Source organism: Ascidia mentula, chromosome 8 (assembly GCF_947561715.1).
Source record: "Ascidia mentula chromosome 8, kaAscMent1.1, whole genome shotgun sequence".
Classification (NCBI taxonomy): domain Eukaryota; kingdom Metazoa; phylum Chordata; class Ascidiacea; order Phlebobranchia; family Ascidiidae; genus Ascidia; species Ascidia mentula.
The window spans coordinates 6351706-6363938 of NC_138573.1; the positions used below are offsets into that span (position 1 = coordinate 6351706).

Here is a 12233-nt window from a genome sequence, read left to right on the forward strand (position 1 = left end):
TTCTCACTGAGCATAATATGCTGCAAAACCACCTGCGAATCAAGACACAGTGACATTGCATTTAAATGTACAAAGTATGGGGCAACAATCACACTGGTGGGTGATTCAGATACAACACATGTAATATTACACAATAATCCGCATCCAGTAAAAGCAAGACCAATACCACACAGAAAAGTATGGGTAGAAATAGAGAAAAATTTTACGTGATGCTACATATTGGACAGCCTTTGGACAATATTCCCTACTTTTAAAGCAGCAAGCCAAAAATATTGCTACCACAATATATAGCATTAGAAATATATATTAGCCTTGAGAAGTATTTGCAAATGTGGAACAAAAAACAACAATTCTTCATTCAGAGTTGCTCAGCCTTCTATGACGTACAATACCACAATTTGCCAGCACTAGTTCCTGATTCGCATGAACCCACACTCCAACATACAAAAGTATGGGCAAGGCAAACACGAGTGCAGCTATCTCCCAAATTTCCCCCTGATCCTTTTGTGCAACTGAGCACTTGAACTTTCGCCCCCAGTCCAGTCGTGTATAGTTCATTGAATCAATAAGATCGCTACAAAGTCTGTTTTGCCCTTCCACCACCTCATAATAGTCATTGGCATCACAGTACAGCTCCTTGCACATGGAGCACACTGTTTGATTTTGATCAAATCCAGGCACTACACCATGACTGAAATCACTGAAGCAGTGAAGGGTGTCCTGAATCATTTTGAGTAACTTTTTTGAGCTCTCTCTTGGACGGTAAACTTCAGTGTTGTTTTCGGTGCTAACGTCAAAACACTGGTCACACTTTGACTTGTCCCATATGCCCAAAATAAAGTTGTAAGTAGACCCAACAACTTGCACATTATCAGCTCTCAGAATTTCCTGTTTACAATTGTTTGTGCCATTGCTTCCTTCTTTGTTAAAGATCATTTTGTACACATTTTTCACAGACATATATTCACCAACGCAGTTTTCACAATAGTGCAATGGGCGGGCATTGGCTACAGTACAGTTAATAAACTTTGCAGTAGCATTGCTGAATTGCTCCAGATATCTTGTGCAATCTGGAGATACTGCACCTGATAACACATTTTCACCATACAAGTGTTCGTTAAACCACCGCTCACGACGGTAGGAAGTCTCTTGGCCAGTGTCACCAACAAAGACACCCTCAATGAACTGGTTTGGTAAACTGCTGTTCACTGCACTTACAACACACCACAACTGGGTGAGCAGCAATACAACAAACCAAAATAGTCGTTTAAAATCCATGCCGTCTAAAATCCATGACGTCTAAAATCCAACAAAGATCGTTAGTGCAAGATGATGGAAAGCAATAGTATTACTAAATACTTTTGTCTGTATTTCTCAAAATGTGTGTTCTGCACACAGCAATGCAGAAGTATGCTTTCGCATAGCAAGGCAGGATTCGCCCCAATGCGCAGGCCCTTTATATTTGGCGATTTCAGCTCTTGTATTGGCTGCGAAACCCGTGAACCTTACTGCACACAGTAAAGTCAACTTTTCAGGCTTGTGTTGACATAAACAATCACAACTAAGTGTAATTTGCACCTAGTTCTTTCAATCCCCAATGGAATGCTTTGTAATAAAGCGTCACATCACATGACGGGACTTTTTTTTTCAACATACCAGTCAACGACCTTACTAAAATTCAACTCATAATGAACGTGTTTAAAGCAAGCGAGAAAACTTCCTAGAGTCACCTACTTTTTTTCGCCTAATTCCTGCTGCAAGTGTTTTGCTTGTTGCTGTTTTATGAAACATCACAGTGACTACGTAAAAGTGCTTTTGCACTTTGCTGACACGGATGGATGACCTCATAGAGATCAGTGGACAGCGCAAATTATACTCACTTATCTACCGCTAATGAAACTCATAACGTCAGGGTCTATTTCAAGTAATGTAATTTTGTTACACTTCAATTTTTGTCATAATGGTTTGCGTCTAATTCGCTAACTTCAATGGTTTATGGATATACCCTAAACTGTTTACTTTTAATTTATTGTACATAACTTCGTACTACAGCTTTTTTCTAGTTCCTAATTTTATTGTGTTTAATTTATTCACAATCCTCCCATTCCGTGGAAGCAACTTGCAAAACCTTTTGAAATACCAAAGTTGTTTGGTTAAACCGATTACACTTAAAAGATCTACGCACGAACACAAAGTACACGATAGGAGTAGACATAACAAATGCCAGCGCGTATAAAAAGATCACATCAGGCTGGTGTACAAGGGGAGCAATCAGCAAGTAGATGCAAAAAATCACTGCAAGTGCGGGAATCGACAATGGGACCTAGAGAGCAAAAGGAAACTTTATAATGTGAGCGAAATCGTAAAATATTTTGAAAACTTGCACTTTTCCCAAAAATCCTATACAATTCATTCAATTTCTTTTGTTACTGTTTTAAGGGGTTTGTAGAATCAGTATACGAATGTAGTTACACCATCCTTCAAGCAGTAATAAAGGCAAGCATATTAGAGAATATACCTTAAACGGACGCTGCATTTCTGGTCGTCGAATTCTCAGTATAAATATGCTGGCAATAGCAAGGCCAAGGAAAATCCATTTGGTGAAAGTAAATGCGTTGACTAAAGAATCAAAATCGCTTGGTATGATGTAGATGAGTCCGAACAAGGAGTTGCAAATGAGTGCCGGTGATGGGGTGTGGAAGTGTACGCTGGCCATTTCAAATATCTGTTAACAAGCGAACGTTAGCTAAAGAGCAAAACTGTAAATTTTAGCATATATATGATAGGTTCATATAGGCCTTTGTGGGACTAAATTCCTATTAATTAACACACCGTCCCACGTTGAATACTAAATGAACATAAAGAGGTGGCATACACTTATATATATGCCAACTTGAGGCCGAAAACAAGCGATAAAATTATCCACATTGCACATACGAAATTAAAATAATTTCACCCGGTTTTGCTTAAATCCACCTCCCGTTAATTTAGGGAAAACCCTACACCGATATTAAAGTCATAATACTTTGGGAAAGTGTCCGCGCCTTGCCGCAGCAAAAGGCACCCTTCCGCCTGACATAATTGTTGCGTGCAAGGAGCCGGCGATGGACAGACAAACAGACATGGTAATGATCCACGCTGCTGGACCGAGAACCCGCTTCGCCCACGTCACTGCTACAGCCTGGCTGAGCAACATCTCGTCTGGCGTTAAAACTGCCACAAATCGAAATTGGTTAAAAATTAACATGTGTTGAGAATACAATGACCAAAACATGAGGCCAGCGTACACGAACCTGCATAGTACGACATGTTCACCAGCAAATAAAACACAGTTATCAATGGCATGGCAATGATGATTGCCCTTGGAACATTCTTGTGCGAGTCTTTCACTTCTTCAGCGACAAAATTCAAGGAATTCCATCCGTCATACGCCCACAGTCCTTGATAAAATGCTATGGCCACCGGGGAAAATTGTATCCCGCCCAAATCCTCAGCGCGAAAAAGTTCGCTGAAATTCGCAATACCCACTGGATCGCCCTGGCACAGGCGGACGATGCCTCCGACGATAATGACGGCCATTGCGGCGAATTTGGCCAACGTGAGAACTTGTTGAAGTGATGACGACAACTTTAAACTCACGCAATTGATAATTGTCAGCGCCAAAAGTACGCTGGCCGCAATAGTCTGAAAAGCAACTTACGGGAATTTTGCAGAACAATTACAAATATATTGTGTGTTATTTCATCCGTCCCGCAAAATAGTGTCACTTATTGAAGCAAGGCTTCCCTAAATGTAGTTGCAACCTACCTTCACAACATAGTTTATGGGTCGCCAATATTTGATCACTTACACACAAAGTAGTAGTATTACAAATGTTATAGTGCAATATTGGTACAGGCACTGTTGAAGTGTTTATTCTGCAGATACATGTAATTTTAGTGCTGGTTTGCTTGCTTTTCAGTCTTATTACGGCTTTATACCCTCATTTGTTGATTTGCAGGTAAATACCTTGGTCAAGATTTCCGGTGGCTTACATTCTTGACTGTAGAAAGGGTCCACGGCATAGTTTCCGAAAGCCACCGCCAGAGCTGCAATTGCTGTACCGCGAGAAACGAGGGTGCTGCACCAGGCGTAGGCAAAAGCAACAACCGGACCGTATCCAATATGTAGGTAGGTATAATCGCCCCCAGATATACTGATGCATGAGCCAAGTTCGCAATAGCAGAGCGCCCCAACTGTGGAGATTATACCACAGCCCGCCCACACAACCAGACTCAATCCAACGCTGTTGTTTACTCCGGCCAACACTCCAGTTGGGGAGACAAATATTCCAGAACCAACCATACATCCTGCAATGAGAGCCACGCTTCCTGTAAGGCCAATGTCTCGTTTAAGGCGGAATTCGTTTTTCTTCGCCCTTTCATTGTCGGCATGACTTTCCATCCAATACGAGTTGGGTAGTGCTTTAGAGTAATTGGATTGAAAATGCCCTATCTTTTTAATCGACTTGTTGCGCATATGTGCTAACAGTTACACCCCTTAACTTTGTTAAAGAAACATACATTTATAATTACTACAACCGATACACATTACTTTTAAACGGCTTCAAGAAGACTGACAATATAATACCATCAATGCAAAACAATGGTATTTTTGAGGAAAATGCTGTCACTCCTTGAAACCAATACATTGACCACTGAAGCTGAAATAGTGAAAGGCTGATTCTATTGCCAGTTTAATTGCCAATGCAGGCATGTTGCTGTCGTTTGCCACTGCCTCATAGCGCTGGCACAGGGTTGGCCTATTGCCCTAATTATTATCCATCGTTTCGATTGCATCTATCTCTCATTGTTTGCATTGTGTGTTAGTGATGTTTGATTAATGCCTGCCTGTTCCTCAACACGTAAGACTGGTTGGATAAAACTGCAATGCAATTTCGACGTGTGCCCATGCGGGTCAAAAATCGATCGGCGTCATTTCATGACACCTGTTTTTTTGTTCTTCGCGGTTTAAAGAACCTATGATATTTCTTAGATACGGCCGTTTAAGCGAAAGTAGACGAGTTTACTGCATCCGCAGGCATCATCTCACTTACCGCATTGTATAAAAGGGCGCTTAATGGTTTGAACAAGCCCATACGTTTCCTGTTTTTAATTTGGAATGTTTTACGGCAGTGCATCAGCAACTCTAGTGGTTTTAGGAAAAACATCAATTACAGTTAGTAAAAGTAGAAAATAGTAATGAAACAATTTCACGCATGTGCAAGGATTGGTGCGCCGTTATTACCAGCTGCAAGACACGGCCATTTTCGTGCGGTTCAAAATTTTCCGCTACAATTGTATTTCTCGTTCAAGTGACCCCTATAGCTTGGAAGTCAAAACGTTGCGAGTCGTTCGGTGATTAAACTTACTGACATTCTGACATCATGTCATTACTGAGCTAGTTCACATGTTTATTACAAAAATGAGAAAAACTTTATGTTTTAAAATTTACTGAAAAACCATACAGAAAAAAAATACTTGCGTAACCCTAACAATGTTCATGGACTCGTGTTTGTCTTATGTTTAAATTGCTCACTTGACATTCAAAATTTACATGCTTGAGAGCTGCATGCATGGTGTACAATGTTACGACCTGTAAGGTCTCATCAGTGCAGCTGTTGACTGTGGCACTGCGCTAGCTTTTACACTAGCAGGCACACTGATACTTGCATTTACGCACATGCTTCCTCTTTTAGTTAAATATATCATCAGTTCGGAAGCTTGTTCCACAATTTCTGCTGCTCGTATTTTGTATTACATTTTGGCAAATCGTCAAGTAGTGCTTCACGCAACTTTGTCGAAATACCTTTTCCTTGTGAATAATTATGGGTAGTAGAAACTAACAAGAAACCTGCGAACCAGTAAAACGACGAATGACAATCAACGGTGAAAGTCAGGCGGGTGTGTAGTTTAAAGTACGTGGGAAGTAAGTTCATTTTGATGTCAGAGAAATGTGATATTTAAATCGAAACGAACATTAAACGATTTTTGAAAATCTACACGAGGTCATCGGCCTGTCCTATATACCAAGTAGAAAACCTAATCGAGATACGTGGCCAAGATAACGTGGGTTTAAATCCCAGCGTAATATAAAATGAAAAATCAAATTTTATTGGTGAAACTTGTGGAGTTCCCCTCACCATGTTTGAAATCAACAGATTGTTGATTTGTAGATTTAACGACGATAAATTTGTAGATTTAAGGACTTTATAGTAATAAGAAATGGCAAGATGTCCCGTATGTATAATTTGTACATGAAACCATAAGCACAACAGAAATGAACGTTTAGTACACAGCTTTACGTTACACAGTGAAAACACACGTCACATCATCGTTTGCCGTCATAAACCTTGTATCACGTGGTGTCTGTCGTTAACTTCGCAACCACCTCTTTCCTTTCGCTTCTAAGATTGAGCAACGTCACGATGACAGTGCAGAAAAAAATGATCATGGATCCGATCAAGCTGGTCACAGTGGGAACATAACCAAGAAACACGAGCTGAAGTAACAAAGCAAATACAATTTGCGTGGATTGCACTACAGCAATAGGTCCTGCTTTTTCCAGCTGCAGAGCTAATGTGAGAAGCATCTGTGCCATAATGCCCGCCAAACCGGTGAACGACATCATCAGTATATCGTGTGTGCAAGGAATGCGCAGATTTCCCATCGCCACAGCCATGACCAGTGAGAAGACGATGCCTATCCAGGAGTAATGCATCATGGTGTAGGTAAAATGAACGCCAGGTCCCAGTTTTCGAACGAGGATCACAGTGAGAGCACTGAACACGGCTGCCGCTAAGGAAAGCATGACTCCGGCAAACAAATTTTGCGTCGACTCCTCCGGGTGAGTTCCGAATATGAAGGAGGGCCTGGCGACCAGGACGAGTCCGGCGAAAGTCAGAACTGAAAGCAGGGCTTCTACCAATGTACAGCGTTCTTAACAGAAATAAAAAACGTACATTGAACAGTACTACAGAAATCTTGCATATTTTCCTATGCCAGGGCAGTATCGTCTGCAGCGAAGACCTTTACTTGGTGATTTCAGCTAACGTATCGATCACTATATCAGTACAGGTAGAAGTGACACCGCAGCCAAGCTGGGCCGAAGAGCCTGACTGTCACGACCAGGAAAAGTGGCTATGATCCACAGTTAGGCTGCGGTCCCACTGTAACCATGTATCAGTAACATGTAGCTGTTATATCAACAAAACCGAAGCAACATAGCGTATAAAAGACCTAGAGTTTGTTTATAGTTTTCTTATATTTTCTACGGAACACTCTAACGAAATCAAATATCAAAACGCACCTTTGAGGCAGACGCAGGCGAACAAGCTCACCAGCGTTACATTCGACTTCATTATAGACACGGCATCGCTGAGAGGAATAAAAACCACGCCGAAAAAATACGTCCAGTTGGAGAGGTTGCCAATTCCACCGCGTAACAACAGCAAAGCGTTCGTTTGAAAGTTGTTGAAAAAGAAACCCTCATTTCTGTACGTCAGCATCGGTAGAATGACCAGGTATTGCATCGAACATCTCATCAACATCAGTTCATTCGCGCCAGCGTCGTGCAAAAATTTGATGAACAATCCCTCAAGAGCCATGAAAAAGGCCGCAATAAGGCAGAGAAGAAATCCCATTATTTTTTGAAGTCTGTTAGTGCAGCCTGGTGCCACACCTTCCTCTGGTGCCATAGGAGTGTTTTGAGGCTAACGAGCAGGGTTACCATTGGCCTAGACTACACAACCGAACTGCTCCAAACAAAACAGCGCTTATTTAACGACCACTGACTACTATTGTTGCACACCTACTGCAACCATACACAATTTTCGGAAAAAGCTTCCATCAGAAACACTGCGTCCATACATCCGTTCGTGCAACCAGCACGCACATTAGACTATGTAATACATCAGCTGTTTGTTTCTGGCGAGTTAAACGACGAAGGGTAAATGTTTGCCTTGCGATAAAGGCATTGCGAAAATCAAACATTAGCTAGCACCTCAGGGTTGGGTGCAATACAACACACGTGACAAAATTTTACTGGCTTCCTGTTGACACCCTGGCCCAGTCGTCTATGCTTTGGACTTCTGTTTTTGTGCAGTTACTAGGAAATTTTGCTTCAGGTTGTTTTGCGGCGGCTCATTTAAGCAGCTCAAGTGTGACAAGACACCAAAGCAACCACAACACGCGAGGTCGCTGTGACGTTGTTTCTGCGAGGACAACATAAAAATCAAGAAAACCTGATCGGGATTTGTGGTCAGTATGTCCTGAATTCGAATCCTGTGGTATGGTAAAAAAAGCATTAGATATTACAGAGTTGTAAAATCTGCTAAAGTTAATTACATTTTCCTGCTTTTTAACTGCGAGTTATGTCACACACATTTTTAAAAGCGTTCTGAACTTCTGATTTCATTATTAGACATCATATATAATAATATGCATCTCGTTTTCTTCACTCCTTCTGGAAAGAATACACATAGTTTGTGAAGCAACAGTCGCAGTTGCGGTCCAATTTTCTTCATAACATCTTAAAAATAATTCGACTCCAAATCACGAGTGGGAAGTGACGCAAGAGTTATTTCCATTATCGCACGCTCAACTGACATCGCAATAAATGCAATTTCACCTGTTCCACGCCAGGTCACAAGCGATCGATTTTACGAAATTACAGCTTTCATGCTGCAAATCACTGACGTTTTTAATCCGCATCTTTGGCCTGGAGGGTAATTGCGATACGTTGGAAATACTGTCGCCAACCAAACGAAATATTGTGTAAGGTCTCATCAGTGCAGCTGGTGTTACTTTCAAACGACTTTGCTGACTAAACGGCCAAGCAAAGACTTCCACTTTGTGGTGACTTTACAATCACCGTCATCCGTTCGGCACCAAACTAGGTGCAAACTTACGGAGAAAATTGGCTCCACTTTGCTTATCTAACGAAATGTTTGGTCAAATACAGAAAACCTAATCACGTTGCTTTTATGACATCAACTTTTCTGTTTTTTGAAATAATAATTAAAACCTCAGGCAACACATTTTTTCCACCAGAGTTATGTATATTGCCGTCAAATGCTCCACAAACACGTACGCTTTAAAGGAAATAATTCATTACACGTGAAAACTGATACGTGTAGTACAAGGGAATGTAGTGAAATCGCCAAACAAATTTTTGGCATCAAACTTAATCGCCCAACAATTCGCAACGTTGTGCATTCAAAGCTGTAGGAGCAACTTGAAAGAGTTTTTGAAATGTAGTCGTTGCGGATTTTGTAAGAGGAACGTTGAAGGACTTGTGGACAAATATGTAGTAGGCGACTGGCGTTGAAAGCATGAACCCAATGGCGTACAGAATCAAAATGTTCGGGTTGTGAACAAGAGGTGAGACAACAAGGAAAGCGGCGATCATCACAGCTACCACGGGAATTAAAATGGGAACCTTCAACACAAAAATAAATTTTAACTTTAGTATAGTTATGGGCATATGTGATTTTTCATGCAATCGCAAACGTACAAAATTCCGGAATAAACGAAACATAATTTGCTTTGAAAATTAAAAGCAAGAAGTCGTATTTTTAAGTTAATTGGAATTTAACGAATCCGCGATAAGCGAATACTCACAACGTGTAATTTTGGCAAACGCAATTATCGAGGTAAGAAATTATCACTACCTGGAGACTGAAATATGGGATTTTACGTTTCGATACATACCTTGAATGGTCTGTGCACTTCCGGTCGCTTCACACGCATTACCAACACACTGGCCATTGATAAGCCATAAAAAAGCCACACTGTGAAACTGAATGTGCCAAGCAAAGTATCAAAGTCGTTAGGAATCAGATAAACCAGACCGGCAAGGGTGATGAACAGAATTGATGGGGTCGGAGTTTGGTACCTAATGTGAGCCATTGCAATTGCCTAGAAATGTAAGTGTAACAAGTGTTATACGCAGTATTATCTATTTGAGTTGGATGTAACTAATTTTAGTATCAACGCACACTTAAACCAATTTCAAGTGATTGCTTTAGCATGTATGGGCGACATATAAAAATGTGTCATGAACGGTCGTATAACGGAATACCAGGACTTTCCGTTTCGAGCGGGGAAACGTACCTTAGGAAAATGGCCACGTCTTGCGGCTGCTAATGGCATTCGAGCGCCGGACAAAAGCACTCCGTTCAACGCCCCTGCAGTGGAAAGGCAGACTGTGACTGGAACAATCCAAGCGAACTTGCCAAGCACTCGGGTGGCCCACGTAGATGCAACAGCTTTGCTGGCAAGAATCTCTTCCGGAGTAAGAACTACAGAATACAATGGGGAGATCAGCATGAATGCGATGTCAATCTTTTCTATAATTTGTAGAGTGGTCATAAATATTTAATTTTATATCGTACAACTGACGCATAGACCTAAGGTTTTTTTACAGTATATTTGTATGATTTGGCCCCCAGAAATGTTTTTAAAGCAGTACAAATATAGTGTTACCTGCAAAATATGCTACATTCATCATGATGTAAAACAAAGTGACAAGTGGAACTGAGATAAGAATTGCCCTTGGGATCGTTTTGTGCGATTTCTTGATTTCCTCGGCCACGTAATTCAATTCGTTCCATCCGTCATAAGCCCAAAGTCCCTGATAGAAGGCCATCCCAATTTGTGAAAATCCAACATACCGGAGGTCCTCCGACTTGAAAGCGTTGCTTAGGTTGTTTATCCCGACCGGGTCACCCAGACAGAGGCGAACTATCCCACCAACTATTATCACACCCATGGTGAAGAACTTGATGAAAGTGAGCACTTGCTGAAGCCGAGATGCGACTTTCACGCCGACGCAGTTTATGTAGGTGAAAATGAGCAGGACAGTGACAGCCACCAACTACAAAAGAAATAATTGATGGCGAAGTTATGACTGTAAAAAATTACCCACAATTTGGTACTCGGACACTGTAATGTATATCTGCTGTTGATCGTGAAAAGGTTAGGCTTTCATTTGTAAAACGTACATGGACCCACGGATACCCGGCTTTATTTCATAGTAAATACTGACAATACCTTTGTAAGGATTTTAGGAGGGTTGCAGTCGTAGGAATAGAATGGTTCAATGGCGTAAGTTGCGACGGCCGTGGATATGGCGGCAAGACTGGTTCCTCTTGCTATCAAGACGTTGCACCAAGCGTAGCCAAACGCCACAACCGGCCCGTATCCCATGTAAATGTGGTTGTAATCGCCTCCAGATACATTGATGCAAGAGCCAAGTTCACAATAACAAAGCGCTCCAATAGTGGAGATTATACCACAGCCCGCCCACACAACCAGACTCAATCCCACACTGTTGTTCACACCAGCCAACACTCCAGTTGGCGAGACGAATATTCCAGAGCCAACCATAATTCCCGCTATGACCGCTATGCTACCTGGCAGCCCCACGTCTCGACGAAGTTCAACAGCGTCCTCTATTTCCCGTTTGTCTTGCGAATTACTTCGTGGCATTTTGGGATCACTTTTATCTGAGAAAGTTAGAAAAAGTTCGTCCTAATTTTTTTTCTGGGACTGCCAATAAACTGAAAAGATATCGTGATATATGACACCATGTGGTTGCAATCTGCTATTGCTGAATTTTTAAACATTTGAAAAGCAATTCAACCTGAATCAAAACCTAACATTCTTGAATACACTTACAGCTTTTTGTTCGATTTTCTGTCTGAGGATAATGCTGCTTACGTCGAAATGTCGACGAAACCTTTGCAGCCCCAGGGCTATTTGAGATAAGATATTGCAAAAAACATTCTTTCGGTCGGTCCGAGTGATGCTTACAGGCTCCCGAATTAGTGGCTTATCATCAGTAAAATGTATTTTGTAAACAAATTTGTTGGCACGAGATCCAACAACATAATTTCCAACTGACTCGAGATATTATCAATCTTGTTTATTATAATCGCGTTATTTTGGTTTTGTGCAAAATAAAATTTAATTTTGTTGTTTTGGCTGAGACCGCACTTACCGTATGGTAACCCAGATGTCCTTGTATTTTTTTGCAGGATTCGTGGCCAGTATGTCTTGAATTCGAATCCTGGTGTGGTCAAAAAAGGTATTAGTCATTATAGCGTTGTAAAATCCGCTAAATTTAATTACATTCTCTTGCATTTTTACTGCGAGTTATGGCACACACATTTTTAAAAAGCGTTCTGATTTCCA

At 41.2% G+C, this 12233-nt stretch overlaps 4 protein-coding genes across 4 annotated transcripts; all 4 read right to left on the reverse strand.

Moving 5' to 3' along the window:
- Positions 1-32: 32 nt before the first annotated feature.
- On the reverse strand, positions 33-1472 carry LOC145910424 (osteopetrosis-associated transmembrane protein 1-like). The gene has a single exon (XM_082997544.1). It carries the CDS (start codon positions 1276-1278, stop codon positions 355-357), a length of 924 nt encoding a protein of 307 aa, XP_082853670.1. The 5' UTR covers positions 1279-1472; the 3' UTR covers positions 33-354.
- A 614-nt stretch (positions 1473-2086) lies between these two features.
- Positions 2087-4504, reverse strand: LOC145912231 (b(0,+)-type amino acid transporter 1-like). The gene is made up of 5 exons (XM_082999644.1): positions 4009-4504; positions 3294-3684; positions 3026-3213; positions 2519-2725; positions 2087-2323 (listed from the first exon to the last, which is right to left on the reverse strand). Exons 1-5 carry the CDS (start codon positions 4441-4443, stop codon positions 2087-2089), a joined length of 1458 nt encoding a protein of 485 aa, XP_082855770.1. The 5' UTR covers positions 4444-4504.
- Positions 4505-6396: 1892 nt separating this feature from the next.
- Positions 6397-7735, reverse strand: LOC145910996 (solute carrier family 35 member G1-like). Its single transcript, XM_082998225.1, has 2 exons — positions 7348-7735; positions 6397-6977 (listed from the first exon to the last, which is right to left on the reverse strand). Exons 1-2 carry the CDS (start codon positions 7733-7735, stop codon positions 6397-6399), a joined length of 969 nt encoding a protein of 322 aa, XP_082854351.1.
- Positions 7736-9222: 1487 nt separating this feature from the next.
- On the reverse strand, positions 9223-12137 carry LOC145910998 (b(0,+)-type amino acid transporter 1-like). The gene is made up of 7 exons (XM_082998227.1): positions 12040-12137; positions 11718-11794; positions 11091-11545; positions 10524-10914; positions 10152-10339; positions 9750-9956; positions 9223-9477 (listed from the first exon to the last, which is right to left on the reverse strand). Exons 1-7 carry the CDS (start codon positions 12135-12137, stop codon positions 9223-9225), a joined length of 1671 nt encoding a protein of 556 aa, XP_082854353.1.
- Between the last annotated feature and the right edge of the window lie 96 nt (positions 12138-12233).